The sequence below is a fragment of the Nestor notabilis genome, unplaced genomic scaffold (genome assembly GCF_000696875.1).
Source record: "Nestor notabilis isolate BGI_N333 unplaced genomic scaffold, ASM69687v1 scaffold6995, whole genome shotgun sequence".
In the NCBI taxonomy this organism is placed as follows: domain Eukaryota; kingdom Metazoa; phylum Chordata; class Aves; order Psittaciformes; family Psittacidae; genus Nestor; species Nestor notabilis.
In genome coordinates this window covers 99793-115538 of record NW_009929742.1, presented here as the reverse complement: position 1 = coordinate 115538, position 15746 = coordinate 99793, and the positions used below count along the sequence as shown (strand labels likewise).

General features: G+C 42.0%; 1 protein-coding gene across 1 annotated transcript in view; it reads left to right on the top strand.

Moving 5' to 3' along the window:
* HECW1 (HECT, C2 and WW domain containing E3 ubiquitin protein ligase 1) overlaps positions 1 to 15746 on the top strand; it is a 164978-nt gene that overhangs the window by 59735 nt on the left and 89497 nt on the right. The window contains exon 4 of the mRNA XM_010015131.1: positions 11926 to 12001. Within this exon, the coding sequence (XP_010013433.1) occupies positions 11926 to 12001 (76 nt within the window). The remainder of the gene's footprint in view (positions 1 to 11925; positions 12002 to 15746) is intronic.

Here is a 15746-nt window from a genome sequence, read left to right as displayed (position 1 = left end):
TCCTGCTGATAATTCAGCTGTTAGGTTTCTCTTTTATCTGAATCTCAAGTATATCCTGGATTGCCTTTACTTCTCTCAAAACCCAGGTGATCCGAAAGCGTATCTGTAAAGTTACATTGGGAAAAGGTCACGAGCAGGGACAGCTAAAAAAAGAAAGCAGCATTACAATTTATATTCATCATGCTGCTGATTTAATGCTTCAGAGTTATATTTCAGGTTTACATTTCCTGGTTTCTGAGAGCTCAACAGGATAATCCTGTTCCCTTAACATTGTTTTGCTGATGGAATACAGTTATGTAATATGACTTACTTCTCAAAATCATTTTTGCTATAATTACTACTTGTATGAAAGATTAAGGAAAAGGTTCTAGTGGGGACATTGATGTAGGTCAGTATGTTATACATCAGCAGATATATGTAGGAATATTCTTCAATAGAATTTTAAACTCTTTGTTCATTTTAATCCTTAAATATCTTGAGAAACCTTTTCCACTTCCTTCAGATGCTGGGGTTTGTTTTTTTCCCAGCTAGCTAGCTGGTTTCTCAGACAAGAACGTTTCCATCCAGACTGAAAGCATGCAGCCCCTCCCCACTTAATAGCACAGAATCACAGAGTCATTTAGGTTGGAAAAGACCTTTAAGATCATTAAGTCCAACTGTTAACCTAGAACTGCCAAGTCCACGCTAAACTGGGTCACTAAATCTCTCCAATCTAAATATCTGCAGTTTAAAGGCAGGGTTAAATTCTTACATCTGTAAAAATCTGATGGAAAGCAACTAAACTGTTCTTAGACAGTTCCCTTTTTAAGTCAATAGGCCTGATTTTCATTCACACTGAGGCCCTTTTTGCCTTTATGGCAATGCAGTAGGACTTTGTGGTGAACATAAGTATAAACCACATTGATTACACCATATGTTGATATTCTTAGCAAAGGACCACCAGCATTGCTCATGCAACTAACCCCAGGAAATTGTTAAGGTTTAGTTCACAAAATGTATAATGGATTATATTTCAGGTACCAGCACATTTATGACCTTTTGTCTAGCAGAGTATAACTGTACTAGGACTGTGATTCCAGAGGTGAAGTGTTTGAGGGCAACCAATATCTGTTACCACAAAGGTGGTTCAACTATGGGAATAGTTAAGCCTAATACCGGAAAAGTCTGGAGGTGCCAGCAGTTGTCAGGAAACCCTGGTTTTCATAGCAGCCTATTTATTTCTCTTGTTTTCCCTAAAGGATCTAACTTATCTTCATCAGCAGGCAAGTTTGAAAGCTGCTGCCCTCAGGTTTGAGTTGTAACAAAGCTGTACTGATCATTGTTGAGGTTTGGATTGTGGGTGGTTTTGGGTGTTTGTTTTGGGAGTTTTTAGATGTGTCTGAAAGAAAAGAAGAGAATTTTTTAGTATGTGGAAGAACTGGATTTTTAAGGCTGTGTGGGGACCTCACAGCAGCCTTCCAATGTCTGAAGGGGGCCTACGAGGATGCTGGGGAGGGATTCTTCGTCAGGGACTGTAGCAATAGGACAAGGGGTGATGGGTTCAAATTTAAACAGGGGAGATCAAGGTTAGATCTAAGGAAGAAGTTCTTTACGGTGAGAGTGGTGAGACACTGGAACGGGTTGCCCAAGGAAGCTGTGAATTCTCCGTTGCTGGCAGTGTTCAAGGCAGAGACAGAGCCTTGAGCGAACTGGTCTAGTGGAAGGTGTCCCTGCTCACAGCAGGGGTTTGGAACTGGCCGATCTTAAGATCCTTTCCAACCCAAACCATTCTGTGATTCTATGAACTGCTTGCTGTTCTTATAGCATCCTCCACCTTTCTTTGTTTTCCACTCTTCTCTAGAGCCTTGCCTTTTCTCTTTCTCCCTTGTCTTTTTCTACTTTTTCTGTTGTTTTCTAGTTAATTGCTTTCACAGTTTTGTTGGCTGTTTCCTTTCACAATTTTATATAGCTTCTTGGTTATGAGGTCCAGGAGGTCTTGATTTTGCAGCTGCTACCCCTGAGAGGATGCTCAGGGTTTGCATGTTTATTTTTCAGTCGTGCCTTTGAGGGTGAGGAATGAAGGGGCAAACTGCCCAGTCTGTGTCATGACATCCTCACTTTCTACTGTGAGTCCTGCATCATTGATGGGGGGTCAGCACAAGTTGCTTCGGTGTCCTGCAGTTCAGGGATATATAATACTACTGCAGCAGAAGAGAATAAAATATTAATGCCACAAAGCCAGTGGCCAAACTCTTCCCACTTTCAGAGGGGTCAGAATTGGCTTCTGTATAGAGCAGTTATCTTTTGTTTATCTGTAGACTGGCAGCACAACCTGCCCCAAGATGGGAGGGGAAAAGTTGGGCCTCTTGTTCTTCTCTTTGCAACTGGTTAAGGGTCATGGTCCAAGGGGGTGGCCTGGAGCAGACCTGGTTCTACTTAGCCCAAAGGTTTGGAAGCTGACAAAGAAAGTTTTGTGCCTGCTACTGGAAGAGAAGAACAGTGAGAGGTGCTGCTGGAAGGGCAGCCTCATGGCAGAGCACCAGCCTCTGCTCACCATGGCTTCCAGCAACAGCAGCAGCAACAGCCCAGCTCTGCTCTCCTCGTCTTGCCCATCACCACTCACACAGCTGCGGACGAGGGAGCGTGGGGGCTGCCTGCACAGGGCAAGAAGGAAGGGATGAGCTGTTTGCCTAGCAGAGGGCAGGAATGTTCCTGTGGGGATGAGGAGGAGATGTTTTCTGCAGAAGATAGCTGCAGGGGAGGTGAGGCAAGGGGAAGAGTCTGGGGAGCAGGGGACATGGAGGTTGTGTGGGGATGGGAGTCACTCCTCTTCTGTATGAGTCCCGAATGAGGACAGTGTGAGCTGGTGTGTGTAGCATGAGGTATGCACCTCTATGTTGCCTTGCTCTGTTCCACAGAGCGATTTCCCAGGACTGACTGAAGTGTTTGAAATGAATTCTACACTGATTTCCATCAAAACTGACACATGCAACCAAAAACACCTCTCTTGCTGATAAGATGTGATTTATTTATTAAGAGGTACAAGAATTATATCATTATACCCACTGCAGTTAATGATGTGTCTGCAGTGACAGCACTCTTGCATTTAGTTGACATCCCTTTCCCCTCCTGTCGTATTTAATGACTTTATGTTCAGAAGTCTTTTGCGTCCAATATGCAGCAGGCCAAATCCTTCAGGAGGCTTTCTGTGGTGATCAAATTGCTGTAGGGAATTCAGCTGTTATTGGAGATTGGATTTTGTAAAAGCTGCTTCCCCCCAGAAGTCTGTGCCATGCCTCAAGTTTGCTGTAACACCCCATCACAGTCATTTTCAGGATGAGTCTGGCCCCTGCTTGCTTCATCCTTTAGACTGGTTGTTGGGATTACATACAAGGAGTAGCAGAGACAGAGCTGGATTTGTTCAGTCTTAAGAGAAGTTTTGGGTGGGTATACTGATGCCTTTAATACTTAGTGGGAGATTGTAGGGAAGGAGGAGGCAGACTTCTCACAGTGCATGATGAAATGACAGCAGGCCATACGCACAAGTTGCAATAAGGGACATTCTCATTAGACTTCAGGAATACTTTTTTCCTCAGGACAGTAGTCAAACGTTAGCACAGGTTGCCCAGAGAGCTTGTGGGACCTCCATCCCTGGAGATAGTCAAACTGAACTGGACAGGGCCATGAGCAGCCTGCTTTAGGTTGGTCCTAAGCTGAAAGGTCAGATGACCTCAGGAGCTCTCTTCCAATACTGGTTATCCTATGGCAGTTTGATTAGAGTCAGTGTTGCTACAAGCCCGCTTCACCAAAGAAGGCTTTTTGAAGCCCATTGCTCCAGAAAGAAGCAACCTAAGAAAAACAAAACAGTGAATGTTGCAGCCAGCAATAGCTAAATAGGGAAATAAAAGTAATTAAAAAAAGGAAAAATTAAGAACAACCACCACACAAGCAGACAACCCTCCCTCTAGGTTTTCTGAGCTAAGGTAAGTAGTTTTTGCGGAGTCTAATGGATCTCCCTAAAGATAAGACAGGAGAAACTGAGTGTGCATGAGGCTGCATTAACTAAGTGACTGTAGATACTGTAAAAGGAAAAGCTTGGGGTTTTTTTCTTCTCAGCTTTCTATGTCAACATAACTAGAAAAATGCTTTGTGGAACAAAACGTTTTATTAGTAATTCAGCGAGATCGAGGGGCGCTTGAAGGAGCAGAGATATTTCTCTGCTTTGTAAATCAGACTATAAATCTCTGCAGTTGCTTCATTGCTGCCTGAAGCAGGATCCAAGGTTGAAAGTAAAGAGTCTGTAACTCACTACTGGAAATAATGGTATTCATAGGGAATCTATGTTTGGGGCATTCATTTAGAAGAATAGGCATTGTTCACTGCCTTGCTGCTGCTTGTATGGCATGAAGGGTCATTTACTCGATTCCCTTGTCCAGAGGCTTTGGCAGCAAGACTAATGCATTGAGCCACTCTTCATACACAGCCTAGCTGAAGGATGTGGTTGTCTCTCACACGTGTGTTTCTCATCTACATATTGTCCCAACCAAACTGCATTAGAAGAGTGGGGAGTTTCTGAAGCTCTAACTTAGGCTGCCTGGAAGTACAAACTGCTGTCTAAGTTTCCTGCCTTCCGAAGACATCATGGATGTGTAAGAGTTTATTTTCACTACATGTGCCATACATCTTGATTGCTCTCATCATTTCATAGTGCAAAGAGAAAAGGTTTTAACAGCAGTTTTTTAGTTCCCCATGTAAACAAAACGTGTTCTTGAAAAGTCTGAATTTGGAGTCTACAGGAGCAAGTTTTGTGTAGAATTAGAGGATACAAATAGTGCCCAATGGCCTGTCTCACCTGTCAATGGCAACCCCCCACTTATTTCAGGGATATCCTATTTCAGTTATTTACAAGCAGTTCTTGTTGTCAGGGTTATTAAGCATGTTAGTTAAGCACTTTATGTACAGCCCTGTCCCGCATTAGGCAGCTAGCTGCCTGATGTGCATCTGATCATAAACCCAGATTTTCTTAAAGGCTTTTTTTTCCTGGATGGTGGTAACTCTGGGAAGCACAAAGCTATTTAGCAACTGCAAGGAGTCTTCTTCCCTGCTGACTCAACCAGAGTTTGTTTTGCACATTGGGACTGTAAAGTGCTGTCATCCTTGGACCACTTCAGATTTGCTGAGAGATTTGCTAGCTCTCGAAGGGTCATTGGCATCAAAGAGCCTTAGAGTCCACATGCGAGCAGTTGGTGAGATGTGCTGCACGAAGCAGTCATCCCAGAAGTATGCTATATCTAAAGAACTGGCTGCTGCTTCAATACAGTCCAGCCATCTACCCAGAAGGCACAGCCCACAGCCTATCCACATGCACGTGTGATTGTGTTAAAGTCTCTGAAAATCTAAGAGTTTGTTTAAATGAAGTTTCAAAGAGTGAAGGAAGATCAGAATATGTAATCAAAGCTTTTCCTGTGCTGCCAAAGGACAGCTGAAGTTTATTAGACAGAACTCTGGAAACAATTAAAAAGCTAAATCTAATAAAATTTTGGAAGAAAAAGATATTGGACTCTGTGGGAGATACTGATTTGTTGCCTCAGTCCTCAATTTTGTTTTAATTGGAAGTTGTTGCTCTTAACATTGCTATTCTAGCTTGTAGTTACGCATTACACCCACATAGGGTATCTTGGAGAATATGAAAGATCGTCATGTGAACGTGGAGATCTCATACACTTGGTACATATTGTCATTGACTGTCCTCTTGTCATAGGTGTGTTGATAGCTGCCTTCTGGAGGGACTAAGCAGCATTTTTTCCTGGGAATTTAGTTTGGCTGCCAGGGTTTGCTCTCTAGAATCTGCTGAAAGAATTCTTTGCATTTTCAATTGGGGAAAAAACTGTTTACTCATTTCCTTGCTACCTTTTTAAAGGGTTTGTAGGAGAGCAGCTTTTGGAGTGAAAAACTTGTGTCTCCTGGGAATCAATGAAGTAATTGATAAACAGAGCTGCAAAATGAGCAGTGTTTAAACTAAAACAGGGAAAGTTCGGGTTAGATATAAGGAAGAAGTTCTTTACTGTGAGGGTGGTGGGACACTGGCACAGGTTGCCCAGACAAGTTCTGAATGCTCCATCCCTGGCAGTGTTCAAGGCCAGGTTGGACAGAGCCTTGGGTGACATGGTCTAGTTTGAGGCATCCCTGCCCATGGCAGGGAGTTGGAACTAGATGATGTTAAGGTCCTTTCCAACCCAAACCATTCTGTGATCCCGTGATTCTATGAGATAGACGGAGGGCCGTATGCCCACAAAGGGCAAATTCTCCTCTTAATTAGGGAATGGCATTGAGAGATGGTGTATTACAAGGCTGGAATGGTGCTGACTGTGACACATGAGGCAGACCATGCGTGTGTGTGGCCACAGTCCTTCAGGGATGTGAGCTGGATGCAGGGAGCCCAGCAGGGAGTCAGGCTGCTGCCAGAGCAACTGACTGCTCATTGGAATCACCTTATAGAAAGATAGTCGGGTGCCAGCACAGTGGCTTAACCAGCTAACAGGATAAGTGGAATATATTGCATTCAAGAGCTGGATAATTCTGTTAACAGAGTGAGGGTTGTAGCTGAAGCACTGCCAGTAATTAGGACTAGATTTTCAAAGTGGTGCCTGGGATTATAGCCTTAATTCTGTCAGTGACAAGCTAGGGACTCTGCTCCTTTCATGATTCATCCGTGACATCCCAGTGTGCCCTGTGTTCCCAAAATGTTGCAGAAGTCAAGTGATGGAGAAAAGGAAGCATTTATTTAGTGTCTATTTATTAAGTCATTTTTTTTCCCCAAAAAATATTTTTTTTTTAAATTCAGCACTTGGGAGGAAATGGGAGTATTCACCACTTGCAGATCTACTGAGGAATTCCTTCTTTAAGGAGAATGGTAGTATATGAAGCATGAACTTGGAATGATGTCTTACATTCTTTTACTCTGGAAAGATGCTTCACTGCTGAGCTGTGGAAAATGTAAACCTTTTCTCATTTGCTTAGAGAGTTGTCCTAATGTTGAGAATTCAGTGTAATAAAGAGGACAACCGTCAAAGCCAAGACAGCTAGGTTAGGGGAGAGTAACTTTTGGATGAACTCGCCCTGACACCCGTGCCATGTACACACAGGTCTGTTATAACAGTAGCTCCCAGGAGGTTTAAACTGACATCAGTAAAGCTGTGCAGAGTGAAAACTGGTAGCCTGCGTTGTGCTGGGCAGTTTTGGACCTGTCTTAGATCTCAGAGGAACTAAGGGATACAAACAGATGGAAGGAGACAGGGCCAAAACATCAGCTGCTGCTTTTGTTCCTGACCATTGAATTCAGGTCAGGAATTAACCTTGTTTTGTTTGCTTTAAATCTGCAGGCAAGTGTAGTGCTCTTGGAAAGCAGAGAAGAGAGAACTGGAGCTTAAAGCAAGTGTGATGGAGGCAGTTACTGGACAGCCTGTCTATTCCCCTAGCTCTGGACACCACGTATTTACCTCTGACACATCTAGCAATGCTTTTCCTGTTTGCTGAAGCACAATTTGGGGCTGAGTTGATGCCATTTTTCACTTGTGATTTGAATCCAGCCCAGGTTACAGCCTTGCCTTTTCGCAGCGTTCTCGTCTGCTGCTATTCGTTCTGAGAGCTGGTGTATACAAGCAGAAAATACTTTGTTGCTTCACTGTTGTAGTTTCTAGTTTTCTTTCACTGTAGAATTCTATCTTCTGTACAGATTTGGATAGTACTGCTTAGAAGTGAGAGTCTATCTGAATACTTTCGTGTGTTCTTAGGTGTGCTATTTTAAAGAGAAGCTCTTATGAATAGATAGTACAGTCCAGGCTAGAGCTTTGCCACTTCACAGTACCTGACTAATCTGCATTAACTGTTACTGGAGTTACAATCTGTACTGTCACTCTAAAATATTCTAGGTTTTAATTAGCACCTCCTAAAGTTGGAACCTGATTGGATTGAGCCATTAGGCCACATCCATGATGTTCACCTTATAAAAGCAACAAATACGAACAGTGCAGTGTTGTTTTTAATACCATTGCAGTTTCCTCTGGTTTAAATATAAGAAATCCTGGCCTATGTGAGATAATTGATATCAGTTATGATCATTAAATGTTACCATTCTTTTGCAGCAGAAGCTACTGATACAGAGCATTAAGACTGAGGCATAACAGTGTTTTTCTGTGCTGTGTGTAGTAAAAGGACTAAGTGCTTGTGTTTGTCAGCTGTGCATGTGTACCAGTGGTAGACCATGTAATAAAATCCTATTAATCCTGCTTTGCATCAGCAGGACTTTTAAATGAACTAAGTTGGGCTGCATAATATACAAGCATGGTAAAGGGGCTTGGTGGTGCAAAGCATGTTTTACCAGCAGGCTGCACTATTACTGGTCACCGTGGTACCCAAAAGCAGATTTTCTAAGTCCAACACCAGGCAGACATGGTCACAGCTTCTTCCAGACCTGTGTTCACACAGTATGTGTGTGCAAAAGTATTTGCCTCACCTTAACCTAGAGGTACAGGGAGGCCGAGTAGGGGTGCCCCAGGTGTACACTGTAAGCAGTTTACATCCAGGAGCAAGAGTGTTGTCCTTGTTACTCTTCCACGTAGAGGGGTGAAGGGTAAAGGTATTTTGGGAGATGTTTTTAACGAGCTGTGAGAGTCTCTGTTTCTTAGCTTCTGCTTAGACAAATTTTTAGTGAATTGGAATTTTGCCTGAGCAATAGTTGATGGACTGTAGTGCTCTGGGGTCTCCCAAGATGTTTTGATATTTTATAGCACGTGCCATGGCTAAAGAGCGAGCGAGTCTCAAGGGCTCCATTTGCTAGCGTGAAGCCTGCCTCCTTTCACTCAGGGTCACATAACTTCCCTCTAGCATTTGCAGGGACTACTCACAAGGAAAAGTGATACTAGAACAAGACTGTATTATTTTTAGCTTTCAGTCATCTCCTTCTCTCTTCTTTTTTCTCTCCACTGAAAAAACGAAAAGTGCTACCAAACATGAACCTTTTCCTGAGCTCAGCAAGCCCTGAGAGGGTTGGATCTGGCTTCAAGTACCTCCCCATGTTTCACAGATAGCCATCACAGGCTCTGGTGGTGTCTTTTGCTATGCTTCTGAGGCTGGGGAACTGTGAGCAGACCAGACAATTTTACAGTGTGTGTTTACTGGAGAATATTTTAAAGGAAGTACTGATGCTTCTCTAACTGCTTGAGTACGTGTACTCCCATCAGTGGCCATGGCACCAGCTGTGGATACAAGCAAGGAAAGCAAAAGGAAGTTTGAATGCTTCAGGAAGCCTGAAGTTTTCTGGGACATTCAGCTAGGCTTGAAGTTGCAGCTCACATCCCATGTCTTCATGTCTAGATAGGACAGAAGCACGTAATAAAAGCATTTTCATCCTGTTTCATATCAGCAGGACTCGTAAAATAATAAGGCTGGGTTGCACAATGTGCAAACATGACATAAAATAAAAACGAATTCAGACTTAGCTCTCACTTCAAGGGCATGAAAGAGCACCAAAGTTATTGAGGGAAAATCACATTTGTTCCTTTTCATGCCAAGGACTTCAAGTCCATAGGATGTCAACTGTCAAGATGAATGTTGTCTTTCTGTCAACTATGTTTTAAGTGGCTGTTGAGAAGATAGAGGGGGTTTACCTCCAGATGACTAAATTCAAGGCTTACTTACAGTGACAAAACTCCCAATGTAATTATATTGTAGCCACTTAAGTCAGTCTGAATTTCTTTCATGATAAATGGCAAGCAGGAAGAGCTTGTGCACTTCCCCATCCCAATCCTCAAGACACTAGGAATCCCAGTTGGTGTGGTGGCTGGCAAGCGTGGGTGACTACGCACCCTCCTTCGCCCTGCCCTGCCTCAGGTGCTGTTAGCCTTGTCCTCACTGCTGGGGACAGTCTGGTATTGCATTAGTGAAACCAAACTGCAGCAAATAGCTTTTTTTATTTTCAGGAAATCAGACTTTTGTCCCTTCCTCCCCCTCCATTCCTTCTGACTCCAAATGCCAGTATTAAAGTACAGTCACTTTCCTAATGGCAAGCTTTGTCAGTGCAGGTTTGGCTGTGCTGGTGATGCTTTGTCTCTGTTGGGATTTGTGGCAATACTCTCTAGTGTCTCAGTACAGTCTCACTGATGTAGCCATGGCCCCAAAAGGGTTATTTAATAGCAACATATTTTAAAGTTTTAAACAGGCTGGACTCCACCAGATCCACCCCAGTCTGTTCAAAGCATAGACTGTTAAACTATTCATCCTGATTCATGGCAGATCTAAAACCCCAGAGAAGCATTTAAGGACTGGAAAAAAGCACATGTTTTGCAAATGTGCACATATCTAGGTCAGTTGACCCAGTTACTGTCCAGGACAAAATCCTGAGAAGACCGTAAGTAGGAAGCATTAAAGGATAATGTGTAATAAATGTCAGGCAGTGACACAGTAGGAAAAAATACATCTTGACAAGGGAATGTCGTTGTTTCTTGGTGCGATCACACTTTTGACTGGTAAAGGTTACTGAGCTCTTCTCATCAAATTCTCCTGGTCACATACAATATCCTGATTGAAACATGTCTCTATCCAGAAATCAGTGGTGATGGCAGTGAGTATATTGAAACTTGCTTAGCTGAGAAGGCCGAAAGTCCAATTGCAAGTAATTAGGTGTGATCCAATAGGGATGTTTCTACTGGAATTTGCTCATAGTCCCACTCTACTCACTATCGTTTTTCCCATTTAAATAGTCTCTGAGGAACAAAATGGTTATGACATAAAGTCAAGTCCAACGGAGCCCACTTTTTTATAATGGTGTCTAAATTCAACTTGTATATTTATGATGTAGCCCTCATCTGTGCCTTGACCTGCTGTGCATGTTGTTTAATCCCTGCTAGCTGGGCTGCAGTGCCCCCTTGCCCAGGTTTTGTGCTCTCTGGGGGCAAAGAGCAGCTTGTTTTCTAAGTTAAGCTTGAATACACAATATTTAATATACTGAGCAGTGAGTCACAGCTGAGTGGGACTTCAGTTACTGTTTCCTGGCAGAAATTGGAACTCCACTGCATAAACGCTGGTTTTCTTTTTTGCCTGAAAGCCAAATGACAGGAGTGGTGAGAAGCTGCAGCTTCCTGGGCACAGAGCAGCACTTGGTTTGACTCCAAAGTCAGTGGGAAATAGTAGTAGTAGTAGCACCACCTCCCTTCTGAACTTGGAGCCTGATTCCCAATGGCATCTCCTCTGCTCTGTTCAGGGAAACAGTGGTGAAAACTGCTGATGGTGGCATCCTGCTGGTGCCTGAGACACTGGCTCGAAGGCTTCTCAGTTCTGATCACAGCCAGAAGGCAGCCTGGGTCCCAGTTTGCGTAACAGAAGCCCACTAATAATAGACTTGCTGAACCAGAGACTAACATTAGAACCTAAACTGTGGAGTAAAAAGGTCATCTAGTGATTTCCACCCCCAAGATCACCCTCAATGCTTATTGTTATCGTAATTCAGAATTGGTTTTTGCACAGTATTAGTAAGCTTTAGGAAGTCTTTCTTGCTTTTATGTAATAAACTTTCTGGAACAAGTTTTTCTATGGCAGTAATAAGGTGTTATAAAGTCAGAAGTTGTTTCTAGAGGTGAGAGCCACATCCTTACACATTGCTCTTATCTCCTGTTTAATAACCAGTCCTTTTTGGGTGAGAAACTGCTGTGTTAACATAACAGTAGTATTTTTGTATCATTCTATGGTCCTAAGGAAAAGCCTTCAGGAAGGGATAACTTAGGCCACTATAATTATTACCTGAATAAAACCATCATTTTGATTAGCAGTCATTTAATTGATTATTAGCTGTAAAACTAAGAATCTTTAAAACAGACAGTTACTAAGCCATTTGTCTGTTCAAGACTTACTGGAGACTACACAATCTCACCACAATTTTTCTTCCAGCAGATTTTTAAAAGCATCACCAATGAAGATTCAATCCAGGGACAAGGAAGTCGGAGACTGATAAGTTTCTCATTGTCAGGTAAGTCATTGCTGAAGTGCAAGTTCTAAGCCCAGAGAGTGGGAAACTGAAGTTACTAAAACCTTTCAAGTACACGTGTATCTATGTATAGGTATGTATGTATATATTTATGCATGGGTTTCTCCCTGTTGCTCTAGAAGTGAGGCTGAGATGGAGATTGTTGACACACTGTCTTCCTTCAATGAGAGTTATGTGTTGAAGTGTCTTGTTCAAGTAGAACTTTGGGGCCACGTTAGGTTTTCCTGTTTACAATTAGGGAAAGCAAGATCAAAGGCATATACTTTACTTACAGAGCAAAATGTGTTTTGTGGTAGTCCTTTGTTTCTTGGAGAGCATGTTCCACCATCTTGGTCTGGACCTGAGGCAGATCCATGTGCCATGGTGCACAAGCTTGTCTCTATTGCTCAACAGGGACTCTCAGACTACTTGAGCCACAAGACTTCTCTCCTCTAAATTTTCTGAAGAATGTTTCAGGACTTGGCATATCACTGCAAGTTTTAAGGGCTTAATATGGTTGCATGAAGCAGCTTACAGATCATTCGATCTGGCTTTGGAAAAAACAATCTGTAAATCACTTGTGTAGTAAAAATCAGTTAGTCAAAAGAGAGTAGTTGTGAGCAAGGCTCTCATTTTGGAGTTTTATGCTTGCTACTTGGTTACCATGAGGTTTAGCTCCTGGAAGACAAAGAGAAATGTGCTGAACATGACTTGGAAATTCTTCAAGGAACTAGTACAGGCAAAAAAGGATTTACCCTTGTTCAGGGGGTTTACAGACTCAGGCCTTTCTGGGTAAAGTCCTACACTTGACCAGCATCGCATTACATGATTGGTTTGGCCATTTGATTTATTCTGAGCTTCCCTCCAAGTTGTGTTAAAGTCTTCCTTATCTCTTTAATACTAAGGGTGCAAGTCAGTGCTTTCCCAAATGAGGTGCCCATTGTGGTTCTTGAGAGGTTATTTACGCTCTATGGCAGGTTAGACTGACGTTAGATGGGGCTCTTCTAACACTTATTTTTTCCCGGGTTGGACACTGGGCATCCACCCAGCCATATCAGTTTGATAAAACCACGGGTTTAGCTCAACAGAAATAAACGAGTTAATTTTTAATGTTCTAAAATAATCTTACACAGAAAATGTTGCTCAGAATTAGTAACATTTTTTCATTCTTTCAGGTTCTTTGGCCTAGTAGACCAAGAGATACCAAGAGTAGTAATCTGTGAGACTGCTAAATAATCTTGTCTCAGTGGGCCCTTTTATTAACTAAACTATCTAATTTACAGCTTAGTTCAAAGTATACAAAGGCTATATCTTGTCATACATTTGGGATATCTTATTCTAATGATTCAGTAGCAATTCATTTACATTTATGTCACATCTATATTAACCGCATCATCACAGCCAGGTATTTGAAAGGCCTTGAGCTCACAGTTATTTTATCAACAATCTTTGCTACCAAGATGGCTCAATTTCAGTCTCTCTGAAATGGACAGATTAACACATCACAAGGATTTATTTATTACCTTCTTACTTAATCAATACAATAGCAAAAAAAAAGCTTTTGTTTCTCTCAAAGTAAAATTATTGCTCTTCCTGTTTCTGTTATGCTAGCTAATAAAATGAAAATCAAGGCAGGCCTTCCAGGGGCATCAGAAGGATCTGGGATTCCTTCCTGCTTGCACTGCTGTCACAGCAATAACCTCTATATTGTCATGAGTCCTTTCAGCTCATATAGACTTCTCCTGTTCAATATCTATGTTTCGGTATACTGTCACCTTCAGTCTCATTACTTAGAAGTTAAGTTTCCAAATTATGGTTGATTTAGTTGTAATTAAGAGGGGGAAAAAAAAAGAGTAAGCCCATTAGTCTGACCGGAGACCATTGCATTGGGGCTGCACTACCACGGAGCCGTTGTGCCCTAAACAGTTCGTCATCCTAATAATGTGAGAAGAGCTATGCCTTCTACCATAGCAGTTTCAAAAAGAATTAAGTTATTAGAATGGGAGAGAAAAATCTCGAAGTAAGCCAAATCCCAAGAAATGCTGAACAACATCAGTCTGTTCCAGCAGACTTGTATGGCTTGCTCTGCTGCCCAGGCACTCCAGTGAGGCCCTGTGATAACATGAGCTGTGCAGAAATGGTTTCTTTGGTAACAAAGTGCTTTATTCTTTCTGTAGCTTTATTGAGTATTTGGTTGGACAAAATCCAACTGTTTTCAGTGGGAGTTTTTCCTGAGAACAGATAAAAATGTCAAGCAAAGGCAAAAGTATAAACTGATGCTTCAAGGCAAAAGGAGATGGCTAACTTCTTGAGAATAGAAATAGCTGAGAGTTTGCATTAAATCAGTAGGTTTGTTTTCTAAGTGTTTGCTTCTTTGAAGACTGGAAATTGGTCCTGTGAAAGGTTAGTTCAGATTAACAGGTTCTCAAAGAAGATAATTTCCCGTGATTAAGCCTTTTAATTGTTTATATGATGACTGTATTATTATAACTTTCATGATTTAAAATACCAAGAGAAATCTTGTAAGCCTGATCTAGCTAGATTAAATACTGTCTTTAAGGAAAGCTGTGCAGTCACTTAGCATTTACTTTCCAGCATGCGTTTTCTGCTGTTACAAGTGAATGTCACACTTCTGGTAAGGCAGCTGAAAATGTCAGAGCTCTCATACATGAAGCACAGAAAGAAGAAATGCGCTAAGCTTCCCAAGATGTACCAGCCACCTCACTGAAGGCTCATGGTTTAGCAGCAGTGTAACGCGTTCGCTGAAAGCCCTTGAAACCGTTCTGTTGACTGGTATATTTAGAAAGTGCTATCATGAGGTTTGCATGCTGTATGTTGCATCAGAAAACTTTTTTCAAGCTTTAATATTTCACCTATCTCATGTGTTTGCATACTCTTTATTTATAAATGTTCTTGGGGAACAAATGACCAGAAGATCTGAATACTTCACAAACATTCAGGCATTTATCCTCATCACATCTCTCTGAGAAATGTTAGTTATTTTTGTGTGGCTTTCAGACCAGGCATTCATGTAATATCAGTTGTCAATTTCTAGAAGTCAGAGTATGAATCACAACTGAAGACAGCATTAGGTCTGTTAAGGGCCACTTTGACAATAGCAGTGACCAAGAAATGCTTGATCAGAATGCAGGTATATAACACGCTTTATCTTCCAGCCATTTTCTTCTATACTGTTGACTGAATTTGTAACAGGAGTTCTAGACACTAAGTCTTGTTTAATATTGCTATAAACCTTCCTCTTCTTCTGCCTTCCCCACTCAAGCTAACTTGCCCAGATATATTCCTTACAAACTGGAGTTTCTAATCGCTCGACTTTTTCTTACCAGTCAGAGCTTGTGCGAAGGTGAGGTGACTTCGCTCCATCTCCAGTACACCTACAAAGTACTGCAGTGCTCTAGATTAACAGTTTCAAAGGCCTCAAAAGGTTTTGAATTCGACTGCTGCATTATCCTGTATAACACAGGTCACCTTGCTCCATGGTGTGGAGCTTTGTGTGAGTTTGGCTCAGACATACCTCACAGAAGCATGAAGTCTGGATCTGAGGATACCAAGAGATGGTACTTTGCTCCAGTGGTTAATCGCTTGTAGTGATAAAACCTCCCCCTCGCTGTGTTAAGCCATTCACATTAGCTGTTGAGAAGAGGTTATATACATCTAACAGTTTAACGTTGTCAGGCCATCTCTCATGAAAAACAACAGAAGGAAGGAATTCAGGTGGAGACACAGC